The following is a 14,835-nucleotide window of genomic DNA, read 5'->3' as shown; positions in this document are numbered from 1 at the left end:
AAGGTGGCAATAACTTAGCTATTATACTATACTAACGAATTGCAGATTGACATTTTTACACACTTCGGGAAGAGATGTATTTACTTAAGGTAGCAACAGCTCTAGCGCGTTTTAGATAATGCACATGAGCACCCCATGATAAGCTGTGATGTGATGTGAATAAAGAAAAAAATGAATAAGCTTCTGGAAGCTACTTGAAGTATTTCTACTGGTTTTTCAATTCGGATTGACACGCCAGCCAGTTGTAATGAGTAATGAGGTTCCAACATGATTGAAGCCTGGTTAGTAAATTAATAGAATAGAATTTGCTCCTTTCCGAAGTGTAGCCTGATAGCCAACGATAGAAATTGTCTGGCAAGATTCAACTGCCAAATCCAGCGGCGAAACTATCATTGCGTTGTAGATAGCCTCGGTATATCAGTCACATCACTTCCAGGACATTGCACAAAACTATTTAAAATGATAAGAGGAAGAGAATTAGCGGAGGCTCTTTGGCTGCACGTTGAACATATGTTTATAAGTCCCAAACGTCGCTGAACATATGTTTGGGACTTAAACAGGACGTTTGGAACTTATAAACATATTTAAAATGATGGAGTGGAGTTTTATTTAGGAGCAGCCACTGTTATCATAGCTCAGAAGGAAATTTTGGGATTGCCCATAAGCTACATTTACGAAGTGGTGGTATCTGGTGACAAATGCATAAGAACTGAAAGGAGATAGCAAAGGGGAAAGGCAGAACACTGCTTGAGTCAGACTTTCACTTGAAAGTCAGGATGAACACAAGGAGACTATATTCTTTAGCACTCTACACGCCCATGAATGAGTTGTTAGTCTTGTAGTCTATGGTCCGCAGACACTTTCGACGCATCAGAAACAAAGTGTCGAAAAAAGAAGAAAAGAAACCGATACGAGGATAAACTGCCACCTCTAGCCTGCCATGTTAGGTAGACCTGGAAGAGTTGATACACTGAAAGAGAGTTTAATTTGAGCTTACGAAGCAAAGGAAAGAGAGACAGAGAAAGCTTCAATGTAAAAAAATGTAACAATGTAATGTTAAAAAAATGAGAGTAATTGAACTCATCACCCGACGAATTCTGCTACTCACATATTTGTGGCTCATATAACGAACATCACCGAAAGGTAAAATAAAAATAAATAAGTAAAAAATGACCCCTTCTTGCCCTCGCTCCATTTCAGCAGAAACTAATGGGCATGAGCGGACTTCTTTTACGAAGCATCCCCATTTTTTTCTTTCTTTCAATCAATCAATCATCAATCATCTTTTACGAAGCCGGCATGGCATGACATCTTTCTCCGCAAGCTGTACCCCAAGACATGTTGCTGTATTGACATCATGTTGAAAGATGATATATCCTTTGAAAATGTTACGGTTTTTAGTGTTTGATGCTACAGCTGTCACACAGTGATCTACTTGGAGGAGCTCAACGAGTCATGCTTATCGTAGTACATCCCCAATAAAGGCTGTTGGCAAGTGTTTTCTGTTTATTCCCGTACACCAAGTCACACGCTGTTTTACAGACAAAGAAAAAAATACTTCATTTTTCGTCAAGTTACGGCTTCCCTTCCATGAAGAACACGGTAATCACGAAATGGTTCGTGCCCGAGCCAGGTGAAGTCTCCTTGATCTGTGTGGCTCATTCTTACGTATGAACAGATTGCTAAGATTTAAACTTCAATTATATTTAAAAAAGAATCTCTGTTTACGCACGCAAAACGCAAGCACTAAAACAGAAAAAGTGTACTCTTCCAAACACCCGCAGAAACATTCTGCAGGACGTATATACGATGAGTCACCGGCAGACACGAAAGTCTCCCCCCAAACGACCAAGGCCCCGCAACGCGTCGTCGTGGCGCCTTAAACGAACTTTTCGTCGGAGTCTCCTTACTAGAAACAGTATTGAGGGACCGTGGTTTTATATTAATAGCAGAAAGAGAAGGATACTTACTCTGAAAGAACGTTATCTCAACGTAACCTCTGGGATGAACCAAGTCCGCTTCAACTGATAAATTGCTGCCACTACCAAAGAAGGACTCTCCATCAACAAAGCCATCGTATGTAGCTTTCAAGTTGCCTAACGCCAAAGTGCAGTCCATGGTGAAGTTGTCGCCTTCGTTAACACGGCTGCAGCTATCAGCCTTGACGGTAGGGTTAATTGCTGTGAGCCCTGTCAGCAATCCATGGTGGAACTGAGCGTTCACCTTGCGGTTCGTCATCCAGTTCCTTGGCACCACGAAATCGAAGTCGACGAGATCCAAGTCTACAGGTCGACTTTGAAGGTGGACCGGAAGGATGGTGCCAGAGAGGGCGTCAAAATATCTGGTTAAAACGGAATCGCTGTACGAACGGATTCCTGCAGAACCGAAAGCCGTTTGTGAGCATTGGCTTCGGAGTTCAGGCTCGAAACACACTGATGAAAAATCATGGTACAGCAACAATAAGCCGTCGACATTATCGATCAGTCACTCTTCTTTGACTAAAACCGTTCTTTGAGATCAATTCGCAACAACAAATGAGTCTCGATCAGGACCTTGATGGCAACATCAGCGTCCTACGGAACACGGTACAAAATTTTCAATCTGATACACGTGAATACGACAAACTTGTACGTATTAGACTGTGTAAGTCAGAGCAGAGAACACACGAGCAGAAACAATACGCTTTTTGTCCACTATTTTTTCTTGTAAAAAATGCTGACGTCGGCCCAATGGCAGAGCTTTAGCTCACGGCCAATAATTTCCGAGCATACCTATTCGTGGCAATGTTGAGAATCAACCGGCGCGTTTTTCTCGATGATTTTCTGCGGGAATCAGTTGCACGCTTGTGTGCAAAACACGGCCACCACGAGATTCATGCTGCTACGGGAGCGGGTATCCACCGACAACAACAACAACATAGATGAATGGATGATGATGATGAAGATGTGGGTATCCACCGAAAGAAATACAAACCGTTTGCAAGTGTGGCTCATTTCCCAAAAAACGCGAGCAGGTGCGCTTTTCACTAGGTAATCGATTTTACTTGAGTATCTTCACGATTTGTCGTTGTCCATTGGCGTCAACGACATTCTTCTTGATTTAGAAAAATCCTCCGCGAAGCTGTCACATACAAAAAATGTTACATATAGTGCACTTTATGTTTAAAAATTCTAAACTTATAGGGTGTTTATCGTTATATTTAAATCGCCGTCTCCAGTCTGTTGAATGTAACAAAACCTGGTCTACTTTATTGTCTGTGTATTCTGGGGTCCCTTATGGGTCTGTTCCAGGGGGTCCTTTTGTGTGTATATATATATATATATATATATATATAAGTTCAAAAAAAGACGCGGAAACAGATTTTAGGGAAGCTACAAACACTACTTTATTACATAGGGAGGGAGACGTTAAAAAGTAAAATGGGCAAGAGGTCGACGTTTCGACAGTGGCACTGTCTTCGTCAGGACAAAAGATGCGTAGCTGGTTACACATTACTTAAATAGGTTTGGTATATGACGTCATAATCGGTACGGGCACGCCAAATTTTCAGCCACCGCGGGTAACCTACAGGCGCGCGCGCAACCTGCACGATAATCTAGTTAGCTCTAAGGTTAGCAAAGCAGCGCATCCAGGTAACGGCTGCCACCCATGCGATGGTCGCAGGTGTCAAATATGCAAATTAATGCAAAGCACCCAAGTACTTAAAAGTACTAATTCAAATTTTTCCATCAAAATTAATGGTGACTTCGACTGTAATTCATCTAACGTCATTTACGCCATTCAGTGCGGCATGTGCCAAGCACAATACGTTGGTCAGACTAAAACATCATTTCGGATCAGGTTCAACAACCACCGATCTGACGTTACAAAAAAGCCAAACCTCCCGGTGTCTCGCCATTTCAAGCAACCAGGTCATTCACTAAATAATGTGTCACTTTTTATTCTCCAGTCAAATATTAGCTCAGATCGGTGCAGGGAACAACGCGAATCTTATCTCATTTACAAATTCCAATCAACCATTAACGAAGATCTGGGAGTACTTTCAACGGTAAGAAATCTGGCCGCCTAGATGAGCTACACTTTCTTCCTTTTCGTCCCCTTTCTGTTTTTCTTTTCCTCTCTTTTTTTTCAGCAAAGTTTGAAGCAGCGCTCATCCTGCCTGGAATTTTCCCCAAAGCGGACAGTGACCTACGGCGAATGACATCACCACCCGGACTTGACCTTCTGGAATATTCCCGAATCTGACTCATTGACAAACGCCTGTGGCGTGCCCGTACCGATTATGACGTCATGTACCAAACCTATTTAAGTAATGTGTAACCAGCTACGCATCTTTTGTCCTGACGAAGACAGTGCCACTGTCGAAACGTCGACCCCTTGCCCATTTTACTTTTTAACGTCTCCCTCCCTATGTAATAAACTAGTGTTTGTAGCTTCCCTAAAATCTGTTTCCGCGTCTTTTTTTGAACTTCTGTAAAACTTCGTGGCCGTTTGATAATCCTTTTACCTCACCCTATATATATATTGAATACCTTTATTTTTCGTGGTCAACCGCATTCGTTTATTTCAACTTATATATATATATATTTATACACATAAACGATGCTGTTGATAGCTCTAATGTTAACATAAAGCCCCTTGCGGATGACTGTCTTTTATGTAAGGAAGCAAGCTCAAGAACAACTTTGTTTAAAGATGATGAATGTGGAGTTTCCTCGCCATTGCTGGTGGTGATGTGGGGAATGAAACAATGAGCCCCTTCACAATCAGGATCGAAGTCCTATTTTGTCCAAAAAGGTCAAAAGAGCTTTGAGCGCAGAGCGTTGGTGGGCAGGATTCGGCCAGTGACCAAGGAATTTTGATAGGGAGAAGGGGCGAGAGTCCAGCTGACTAAGAGAACCAGAGTGTGCGGTTCGGGAAGGTCGGTAGTGTGGGAAATGAAGAAGAATGTGCTCCAGATCCTCTTGGGAACCGCAGTGTCTCAAGCGGTAACGCCGCTGAGCTGTAAAAGCCACATCGAGTCGCATTCGATGAATCAATGCAGCGTCTTGACGAGAGGTATTTTGTGCCATGCGGAAAGCGAGCGTTGGATCAACTCTGCTCAGCATAGATGGGGGAGAATATTGGTTGTCCATTGGTGGGAAGCCAAGGGTGTCAGGAGGCCTCGCAGAATGGAACGACCGTCTCCTCGCAGCAGTACAATACCGGTCCGCTGCCGATGCGAGAGAGCTGCTTGTGCAGCGCTGTCCGCCACCACACCACAATGGGCTGGAACCCACTGGAGAACCAGATGCTGGACTGCTTGGTACACATGGTGGTAAGCCATTAACATATCCGTGACTAGGGGTGCGGATGAGCCTCGTATGCCAGAATTTTCAATAGCTTGGAGTGCGCCCTTAAAAAAATGAAAAGGGTGTGCTTTAGCTCCGTTTCCTTGCCACATATATCACTCCCTTTTGGAGAGTGCAATTACCCTCAAAAAGGAGTCTCCTCCCTCCCTTCAGGTCAATAAGGAGACCCTTTAACTCGCTACTGGAGAGTGATTGTACACTCCAAAGGTAGTGATATACGTGGCAAGGGTGCACTCGCCAAAAAGGAGTTACTGTACATCCGTTCTTCTTCTTTTTTTTTAAAGAGTGTGCAGATTATGAGTCAGTGAAGACTGCCTATTCCTGCGGTGTTAGAGCAACCATGTGCTGCAAAAAGAAAAGAATGGCATAGAATTCCGCAGCTGTTGATGAGGTTGGATGCGAAAGGCGTCATACTTGTACTACGGCTTCGGATGGTATGACGAATGCCGAGGCGGACTTGCCGTTTCTGGATACGCCATCTGTATATGCTGCTGTAAACGTAGAAAACTTTTCGTCTACCAGAGCGTAAAAGTGGGCTCGAGGGACTTGAGGGGGAACGTGATCTCTCCTTTCCAGAGGGTTCGGAAGGCTTACGAAGGTCGGTGGTACCGGTAGAGACCAGAGGGCTTCCGGCAGTGTTACGTTCTTAGCTACGAAGCCAGGTTGCACAGCTTTGCGCTGTGGTTGACCCCAAGCGTGCTGTCTGGTAGAGTTCTGTTTTTAGGGTGCACGACTCTGCAGAGTTTTAGTACGAATGCTGCGAATTTTTAAAATTTTATACCGCGTTCCGATGTACTGTGGCTTTCACACGTGTAGTACATGAATTTTGCGAGTAAAGGCCATAGGCCAAGTGGCGCTTTCAGAGACATAATTCTTAGGCTGACTCCTCCACTTTGGTGTTCTTCTATATTTGTTAATGTTGTTACGCAAGGAGGGTTCACGATGTGTACAAAGCCTAAAACGTTTAACGTCTCATAACTTACCAACTGCAGTAGTGACAAACGCAAGTATTAAAATAGCCTTCATTGCAGCGGATCCCCGTTTTTGCTGTGGAAGAGCAAAAATGAAGCAACAATTATATTCGAGATTATGGCTTACATTGCCTGGTGCAACGGGTGGTGAGCAACGATTTGAGCAACAGAACAGAACAGGCATAATACGCATTCATTCCCATCAGCGTTATCACTTTGGTACTGCATTGTGGTACTTTCATGCAAGGCGACGTCGTAAAACAAATAGCAATGCGTGTTTTCTTTTGAAATTGTACTGGCTAAAGGTTTCTTTTAAAAATTAACAACAAAATTAGTTCCCCGACCGCCAATGCGCTTGTCATGAAGACGAGGTAACGTAAATTTGTCTTTCTTATGTTGACACATTAGAATAAGGACACTGCGAGAACGCGTAGCTTCAAGATTATCACGAAGTCTGAGAAGCTTTTCAAATAACTGTACTGAAAAATTACGAAAATAAAGTATATGCACAGCTGTCATGATTTATGAATCGTGTACTGCGTTGAAACGAAGGAAACCCGGATGATGGGGTGTTCGCGAAACGGGTTTGCATGCATACAAAAAATTCGAAGGTACATGTGCCGTGCGGTATATCACTACATCTTAGTGAAGAGCCAACTTGTAGAATTACTTACTTCTTTTGTGTGTGCGTGGTTTAGCTGAGAACAAACCGCAATAATAGTTTTCTCGCAAGAATAGCGACAAAATGAAAGTGTCGCTCTCACATTGCAGTGGTACAGGATGTTGGACACCCAAGTTGGAGATAAGTGAGGAAGTCAAGTCTTCCGTATTGGCATTCGGCCTACTTCGAGTCACCAGTGAAGTTTCTCAAAACGATGTATAGGATCACTGGAATCACACACGATTGTATCCGAGTTACCTTCTTGCTCTGTCTTTTTGTCTCACCGTCCTTTGCGATACAAGCTACGAAGATCCGTCAAAAGTTGTGTTCCTCGTTTTTGGGTTTAAACTGAAGAATGTCAATAAACTTGCGCCGACGAATCTTCGCTCATTCGTATTTATCGGGAAACCGCCGATTGCATGAACCAATGACAACGCAGAACGCGCGTATGTAGAACACGTAAGGTTTTTCCCGTCTCCGTTGTACGAGTTGCTGCTGAAGAACCCAAGATGAACCGTTACCAGAAAGCACATTTTGAAATAATCAGGCCGTCCTGCTGCTAGTACTGTACGAGAGCAGCTGCCCAATTTTGTTTTGAGCTCACAGACTGGTACTACTGGACCTGTGATATCGACATTGCGCCCACACACACACACACACATACAGGCTGGTCCACCAACCATGATAGAACTTCATAGTAAATAACGTAGGCAACGGAGAGACATGTGGTCAAGGGATTTTTTTTTTCTGCCAAGAACATTTGCCACATATTGGTACCATTTTTGTTTCATTTCAATTAATGGAAACTGAATTTCTTGAATTGACCTCTGTAATTCCCCAAGCATTCTGCTCAATGAGCGGAAGACATCCCCATATCATCGTCATCATGTATCTCTCTCTCTCTCTCTCTCCCCCCCCCCCCCAAATCAGCCTAACGTTTTCTTTGCGGAAATGGGTTCCTCGTGTTCATTATGCTCAGTATAGCATCTGTAACCGCTGTAAGCGCAACGACAGTTGATAAAATAAATTGGCTGAAAATCCGCGGAAATGAGCCCTTGGCTCCACCTTTTATTCCTCTTCTTTTTGTCATCTCTAGTTGGAGCGCCAAAGTGCGATGAAAGGAGGTTACATTGACACTCCATACGAGGTGTAGAGGGTTAGAATCCCAACCCACAGAACAAACACGCGCGGTGAGTGCGGGAATCAGAGCTATCTTTATTTTTTGTAATTCCGTGTTAGTACCGCGAAGCAACTGTGGCTATATGACCGGCGTACAGATGTAGACAGGTGGAGAGAGGACAGCAGGAAGGAGTGGGGGACAGACGGCTTAGTACGCGTCCTAGGCAGACTTCAAGGAAAACTGCGTCGACATTTGTCTGGAAAAGAGCTATCTTTCACCCGACGTTTTGACAGACAGGGAAGGAAATAAAGAGACCCATCCGGAGACCCCCCCGGATGCGTCTCCGTCTTCCAGTCCTCTTCTGTCTTCCTCCCATTCGGAACCCACGCATATCATGTTTAAAATTGTACATCCTGTAATTTTTGTTCTCTTCAAAGGTGATGTCGTTTGTTCAATAAATGTTCTCAAAGCCCTAAGATTGCCTTTATTTCTCATAACACTGCACATTTGAGTGAGCTCCAGGTAAAAAAGAACTCTGGCCGTTGCTGCGCCCTTTATAATGAGAAGTCGCTGCATGGGCACTTTGCACATCTGAAATGTAACCTAGCCCATCTCTGAAGCTAACGTTCATTTTACTTTCGTTTTTTTTTTTTTTTTTTTGCTTTCGAGTTAGAGCCGCGAAGCGACTGTGGCTATGAGCGGCGTACAGATGAGGACAGATGGAGAGAGGACAGCAGGAAGGAGTGGGGGACAGGGGGGTTAGTATGCGTCCTGGGCCGACTTCAAGGGGAGCTGTGCCGACATTCGTCTGGAAAGTCGTCGGAAAACCCAGGGAAAACCTCAGACAGCACAGCCGGTGTTAGGATAATGCTCATTTGATGTGTTATTTTGAGTCGTCATGAACAAAGTTTATGAGAAATATGAACGACGCCACGAATGGACATATATGGGAAGTGCACTGTTGAATTTACCCATTTTAGGTAGACCACCCCTCACAAAACGGCCGTTGGGCGCGTTGGCCCAAGTCACAAAACGACGTGCTTGTTACGAGAAGAAAGGGCATTTCGAGGCGAACACAATTTTATAAATTACTTTTAGGTATCACAACTGAAAGAAGAAGAGTGAGGTGCCGAGAAAGTGCCAATTTTTTTCAAATGAGGCAACGTTGCGATTTTTTAACTGGACAAAGGCAGACCTTGGAAAGTTCAGGACCTAAGATACAATGCGGCCCACCACTGACAGTATGTGAAAAAAATTCGACTGAATAACTTGAATTGTTATGAAGACACGCGGCGTTAAACTTCATAGGTAGCGCTGTGGTCGAAACGTCCGCATCTGAACAATAATTGACTAAAAAATAACTACCAACTATTTTCGGTTACTTTCACTGCCAATATACTTCCTAGGAACTAGGCTTTGATATATGTTTGGAAGAAGAAAATTGGAGATATCGACTGAACCATCCTGCCTGACTCCATGTGAAATCACGCAAGTATATGAATGTCGATATGATTGAAATGGGTTTCATTCTAGATGCGAAAGAAGCGCAAACACCAGTTCTTTCTTTTTTCTTACAAACAACGCCTACAACTGGGTGGGAGGGGGAAGTTTAGATAGTTGGGTGGGGGGGGGCTGTTTTTGGGAGTAGCCGAAGTTGTCGTGTGACGAATTCGATCACTCCTCATTATTTTTTTCATCACATCAACATCAACGTTAACAACTGCTCTTTCTTCCAGCGTCATCTTTATGTCGTGAACGTAAGTGGGACGGGATTCCATACAGATGTGCGGAAATCTTACCTCCATCCCTCCTCACACGAGTCATAGCGACTTTATCTTTTCTTTTTTGTCGGTGGCACACTCAGTCTTGCTTTGACGATGTCGTCATACCTGGTCGTACGCGTCTTGTCTGTGTACGTGTCTTCTGAAAACAACAACTTCAAGACAACAACATGACAACACATGGTCGATGCCACACGGTCATCACGCTTATATATTATTATTATTATTATTAATACATATTATTATTACCTAATAAATATTATGTCACCTTGATACCACTTACACGCGGTATGGCCTTCATCCACGGTGATCATCGATGTGGGTCGATATCCTGTTCTGAGAGGTGCGTCGAACACACGCCAGACACTGTTTTCAGTTTTATCTAGAGATCTAGAGGTGTGTGAATATTGAAATTTTCGAATACGAATCGAATACGAATATCTGCAAACTTGTCCTTCAACTATCGAATCGAATGTCGAATATCACGTCATAGGATAAAGTGTCTAAGTCTGAATGAAGTTAAGGCTACGGTCTCACGGTAGCCATCTTGAATTTACTTACGGACTTCCTACGGCGGGGCGCCACCGTCGCGGTTTCCGTGGATGATCCCGTTAGGGAGAATCGCGCATGGGACAGCTCCCGACTGGACCCTTTGATCTTGAATCTGTTCTCTATGCCATTGTACCCGGTGTTTATACGTGTGTCGAAGGGAGGATTGTCTCGTAAAAGTCTTCTGAAACTGTCGTGCAAGACGGAGAGTTGATTTTTGTGCTTTCGTGTTTTGAGTAGCACGGGGGTAGCTGCCGCGCGCGTAGCGTGTGACGAAGACTGTACAAAATATAATATACTTGAGATACATAAAAATATATATCTCAAACGCAAAATGGTCAAACAACCGTCATAAAAAATGGACGCAAATACTAAATAATTGCAGTTAGCTGTGAAGAGTCTGTTCACGTGCCGATCGGTAGCAGTTTTATATCAATACAGCTTACAGAAACAGGATTTCTTGACATGAATTATGACATTACCACTTCTGTTGAAACTAGAAGTTCAGTTCACAGTACGCACACAAAATGATAAGAATCAAAGGAATGGCATAACCGAAGTAAAATAGGGAAGTCGACAATTATACGCTATGTAACCTGTCCGTATTCCGCATAGTAGCGGCCGTGACTAGTAGGTGAAGATATCTTTCTTTTTTTTTTTTTTTTTGCTGCGATTTGTGTTATCGCTTTGTGAGATGACGAGAAGTGTGATCTTCCGCCACGAAATGTGGTCATTTCACTAGTTTATTTCAGTCGTCTCCGTCCCATCCTGTCCAACCAACCTGCCAGGGCCTGCCGTTCGACGCCCCCGAGGGCGCCCGGGGCGGCTACCCCTCTCGTACACCTGTCGCTACGGCTCTGCCCACGATCCCCAACCTGAGTATGACTACTCTACGTTACATTCACAAACAATACACAGGGGTAAAAAGACGCATCTTGTAGCGTTCTGCCATACACAAGGTCAACCAGGGACCTGAAAGAAACTCCAGATTGTGTTTTCCGGGGTTCAACCACCGGTGGAATTTGCACTGCTCTTAGCATGCTTTGCTAATGTGTATGAGAATGAGATGAAAATAAACGAAAATTTAGCCTATAGTTCGTGTCCTAGTCTGTACGAAACTGATTACCGATTCCTGTACAAAATTGATTATTTATTCCAGGCACAACCTTGTTATGCTACAGAGGACACTCCTATTTGCTTTTCGTATTAGAAACCGATTTGACTGACCAGTAAAATAGAAATGAAGCAAGCGCCTTCTCAGGTACACGTAAATTTTGCAACTTCGCCATTCATCTTTAATAATGAAATGTTATCTCCCTGAAATTTATTATGGCAACCATCTAAGTGGCTAGACTCACGAACGCTATCGGGTTGGTTGCATCGAGACAAATTATGCGTGGATTAACTTAGAGGGTGCGGACATCGAATCGAGACATTTACGAACAAGATACAAACACAAGATAGGAACAAGAACAATTGTGATTCTGAGCTGGGCGAGCAACACGCCCTGATTACCACTCCAAAATATAAGCCGGAAAAATGTATACGGTAGGCAGACTTCTTAGTGTGAACCTTTGCTGTAATCTGCCGTTACGTATTTAATTCATCTTAATTCCAGTAAATATGCTGATAATATTGACAAGCTAATCCAACTTTCCTTTATCGAAACCAAAACTGCACGGCAGATTTTGTGGAGAGCGAAAGGCACAAAGCGCACTCTTAGCTATGTGGATTGAGCTTAGGAACTTTCAGTTCGCGAGTTTACGTGCTGTGGTATCTACCATTCGCATTTTCTAAAAATAATAATAATAAAAAACACGAGGAAGATAAATACGGTTGAAAGTTTGCAGACTGACGCTTCGGTTACAGTGACTGACGGCAAGTTCCCGAGTTCAATTCAATGAAACCAATACACTACATTAAAAAAAAAGAATGAAGAAAATGAACGGCATAATTCACAGAAAGTTCATGACAGAAAAAAAAGAAAAGAAGACAACGAAAAGTGCAGAAACAGCTGTAGCAGAAAACGTCTTCTTTTGGTATTTGCCTGCGACATCTCTCGGGGAAGGCTGGGACTTACAAACCATGGTTACCAACTTACGCGGTAAATCTCGCTTGCCACAGCCCATCAGTTTCGGTTTCGCTGGGCGGTGAGTGGGTAGCTTTTATGCATTCGGGCTTCCCTTGATACACTCCGATTACGGTGAAAATTTCAGGATTTGTTCTGTGCATAATTGTTTCTCTTCAGTGCGGATTTTGCTTTCAAACAAGCACTAGAACAATCCGAAATGACAAGTTCAAAAATCAAATTTTTCAGGGTTTCTTAGGAGTGTTTATAAATTACCTACGTCAAATATCAATAATACGGGGCTGTGGCACATTTTGTGTATCCCAGGACACAATGCCGCAAAAAACTACATAGCGCTATTTTCTTTTTTCTTCGCGTAAAACCTTGGCAAAGATGAGCAAAAAATTAGAATATGGTCATGTTCCTCGCTTTATAGTAGAACAGCTGAGCGATGTATAAACAAAAGGGCGCTGTAGCACGTTTGCATGGAAAAATTTTTTTCCTACGACATCAATACTTCCAACGTCAGACAAATAGGAGCGTCGCAGTCTCTTGGCAAACATGGCCGTTTTCACAAGAGGAGTGGGACCGAAGCCTTAAGAGTCAATGAAGTCCCGAAAACAAGCATCGTCACAGTTGTGTTCTGCTGATCCTTAGAAGATGCCCCCAAGTGCTAATAACGAATATGTATTAATGTACAGTTGCCTTAGCATAGGGCATACATGCTTATATGCACGTGACAGTAAAATTATTTTTACACTAAAACAATGTCATGTTCTCATGAGACAAGCTGAAAACCGTAACAACAACTTGCACTTCAAAAATATTATATGAACAGTGAACACCTGTATTGCCATTGTAAGTGCTGGTGAAACAGACAGAATGGAAGTAAAGGACAATGACATGTTCAGAATGTGGGATGGTTTAGTGATGAGCACATCTCAGAAGGTGGCAAGCGCCCTCTTCTTGCACTGACACCATTCCGCATTTGTCGTGGAGGCGAGAAACTGTACGGTTTCACTGTGCTCCCACGCGTGAGACAATCTTTCCTGACCGTAATGCATAGTTGAAACAGCCTCATTCATTAACGCAGTAAAACCGCGATCCTCGACGATGTTGTATGGATGCGCTCATAACGCGTGATTGTTTCGGCGCAGTTCGTGTTCAGTACTTCTTTCATTTCACATGCGCGATTTCAAATCTGTGTGCGCGCCTCAAAACCTTGTCGCGCCGACGCGCGCGAGTCGCGAGCAAAATCACTCCATGTGGGTTGAGCTTAAGGCTATATGCGTATTGCAATCATCTGTAACAACAAATGCGGGTTTGGGCTTTGCATGCAGTCGCACGAGGAACAGCGGTGTTCAGCTCAACGCCAACAAAATTTCGATATTTAACCGGAATTTCACCGAGCTGTAGGCCTCACACACAAGAATGTTGAGACTTCGTTGGCAATCCACTAAAGCTGCGACTGCGCTGACGATGCATGAAGCGTCCCGCAGTTTGGCGCTTGGCTGGGGCGGCTTTAAAATGGCGGCTGCACACGACTGTGTACTAGTTTCGGTTTCGGTTATCGAACGTGTAGCGACGCATTCGCAGATGAGCTACCTCGGAAGCGCCGCGCGTCGCTTTGCAGCTGTTCTACTATACATGCTCGTTTCTGTTACCGCAACAGCTTTGTAATAAGCTGCTATGATATTCGAGGGGGGGGGGGGGGGAGGATCCACTATTCGAACTTTAGCGAATATTCGAAAACTTCGAATATCAAATTTTCGCATACGAATCAAATATCGCAAATATTCGATTCGTATTCGAAATTTCGAGTATTCCCACACCTCTAGTTTTATCCCATATGATTGATAGCACGCAATCTCAGCTTGCCACGTTCGCTCCATATATCGTCGTCCCGGGTATAGTAAAACGAAATGTCCGGATTCTTCATTGAGGCATTTTTGCAGTCGGACACATTGCAGAGATTATCATCCGGCATCTTTGACAAAAAATGCCGCGTACAGCAATCACGGAACATTTTTCAAGCGTCGGAAAGCAGCACAGAAGCAGACGGAAACACTAGCCGTACGTCGTCTGCCCGGTCACAATTCAGGATCTCTCAAACAACCAATCAGCGGAGATTCTCTAGAATGTTGCCAGTAGACTTTTGTATTGAGAATGCAGTATGAATAATTGAAAATTAAGTTTCTGGATAACAACGCCGATTTTTTGCGGAATCATTTGCAGGCATACATTTCAAACTACGAGCAATCGAACGGTACTATTTCCGAGAGCGAGTTGCTGTACGCCACTATCCCTTTAAGTTGTGTTGTTCGTCCTAATCCT

The 14,835-nt window shown here is 43.6% G+C and overlaps 1 protein-coding gene across 1 annotated transcript in view; it reads right to left on the bottom strand.

Annotated features, from left to right (window-relative positions):
• LOC135388682 (uncharacterized) overlaps positions 1 to 14,773 on the bottom strand; it is a 51,524-nt gene extending 36,751 nt beyond the window's left edge. Inside the window, exons 1-3 of the mRNA XM_064618391.1 lie at positions 9,903 to 14,773; positions 6,335 to 6,398; positions 1,971 to 2,375 (exon numbers count right to left, since the gene is read on the bottom strand). Of these exons, the coding sequence (XP_064474461.1) occupies positions 1,971 to 2,375; positions 6,335 to 6,398; positions 9,903 to 9,908 (475 nt within the window). The 5' untranslated portion in view covers positions 9,909 to 14,773. The remainder of the gene's footprint in view (positions 1 to 1,970; positions 2,376 to 6,334; positions 6,399 to 9,902) is intronic.
• Between the last annotated feature and the right edge of the window lie 62 nt (positions 14,774 to 14,835).

Source organism: Ornithodoros turicata, chromosome 3, assembly GCF_037126465.1.
Source record: "Ornithodoros turicata isolate Travis chromosome 3, ASM3712646v1, whole genome shotgun sequence".
NCBI lineage: Eukaryota > Metazoa > Arthropoda > Arachnida > Ixodida > Argasidae > Ornithodoros > Ornithodoros turicata.
Note: the sequence above shows the minus strand (reverse complement) of the source record. Positions and strands in the feature narration are given on the sequence as shown.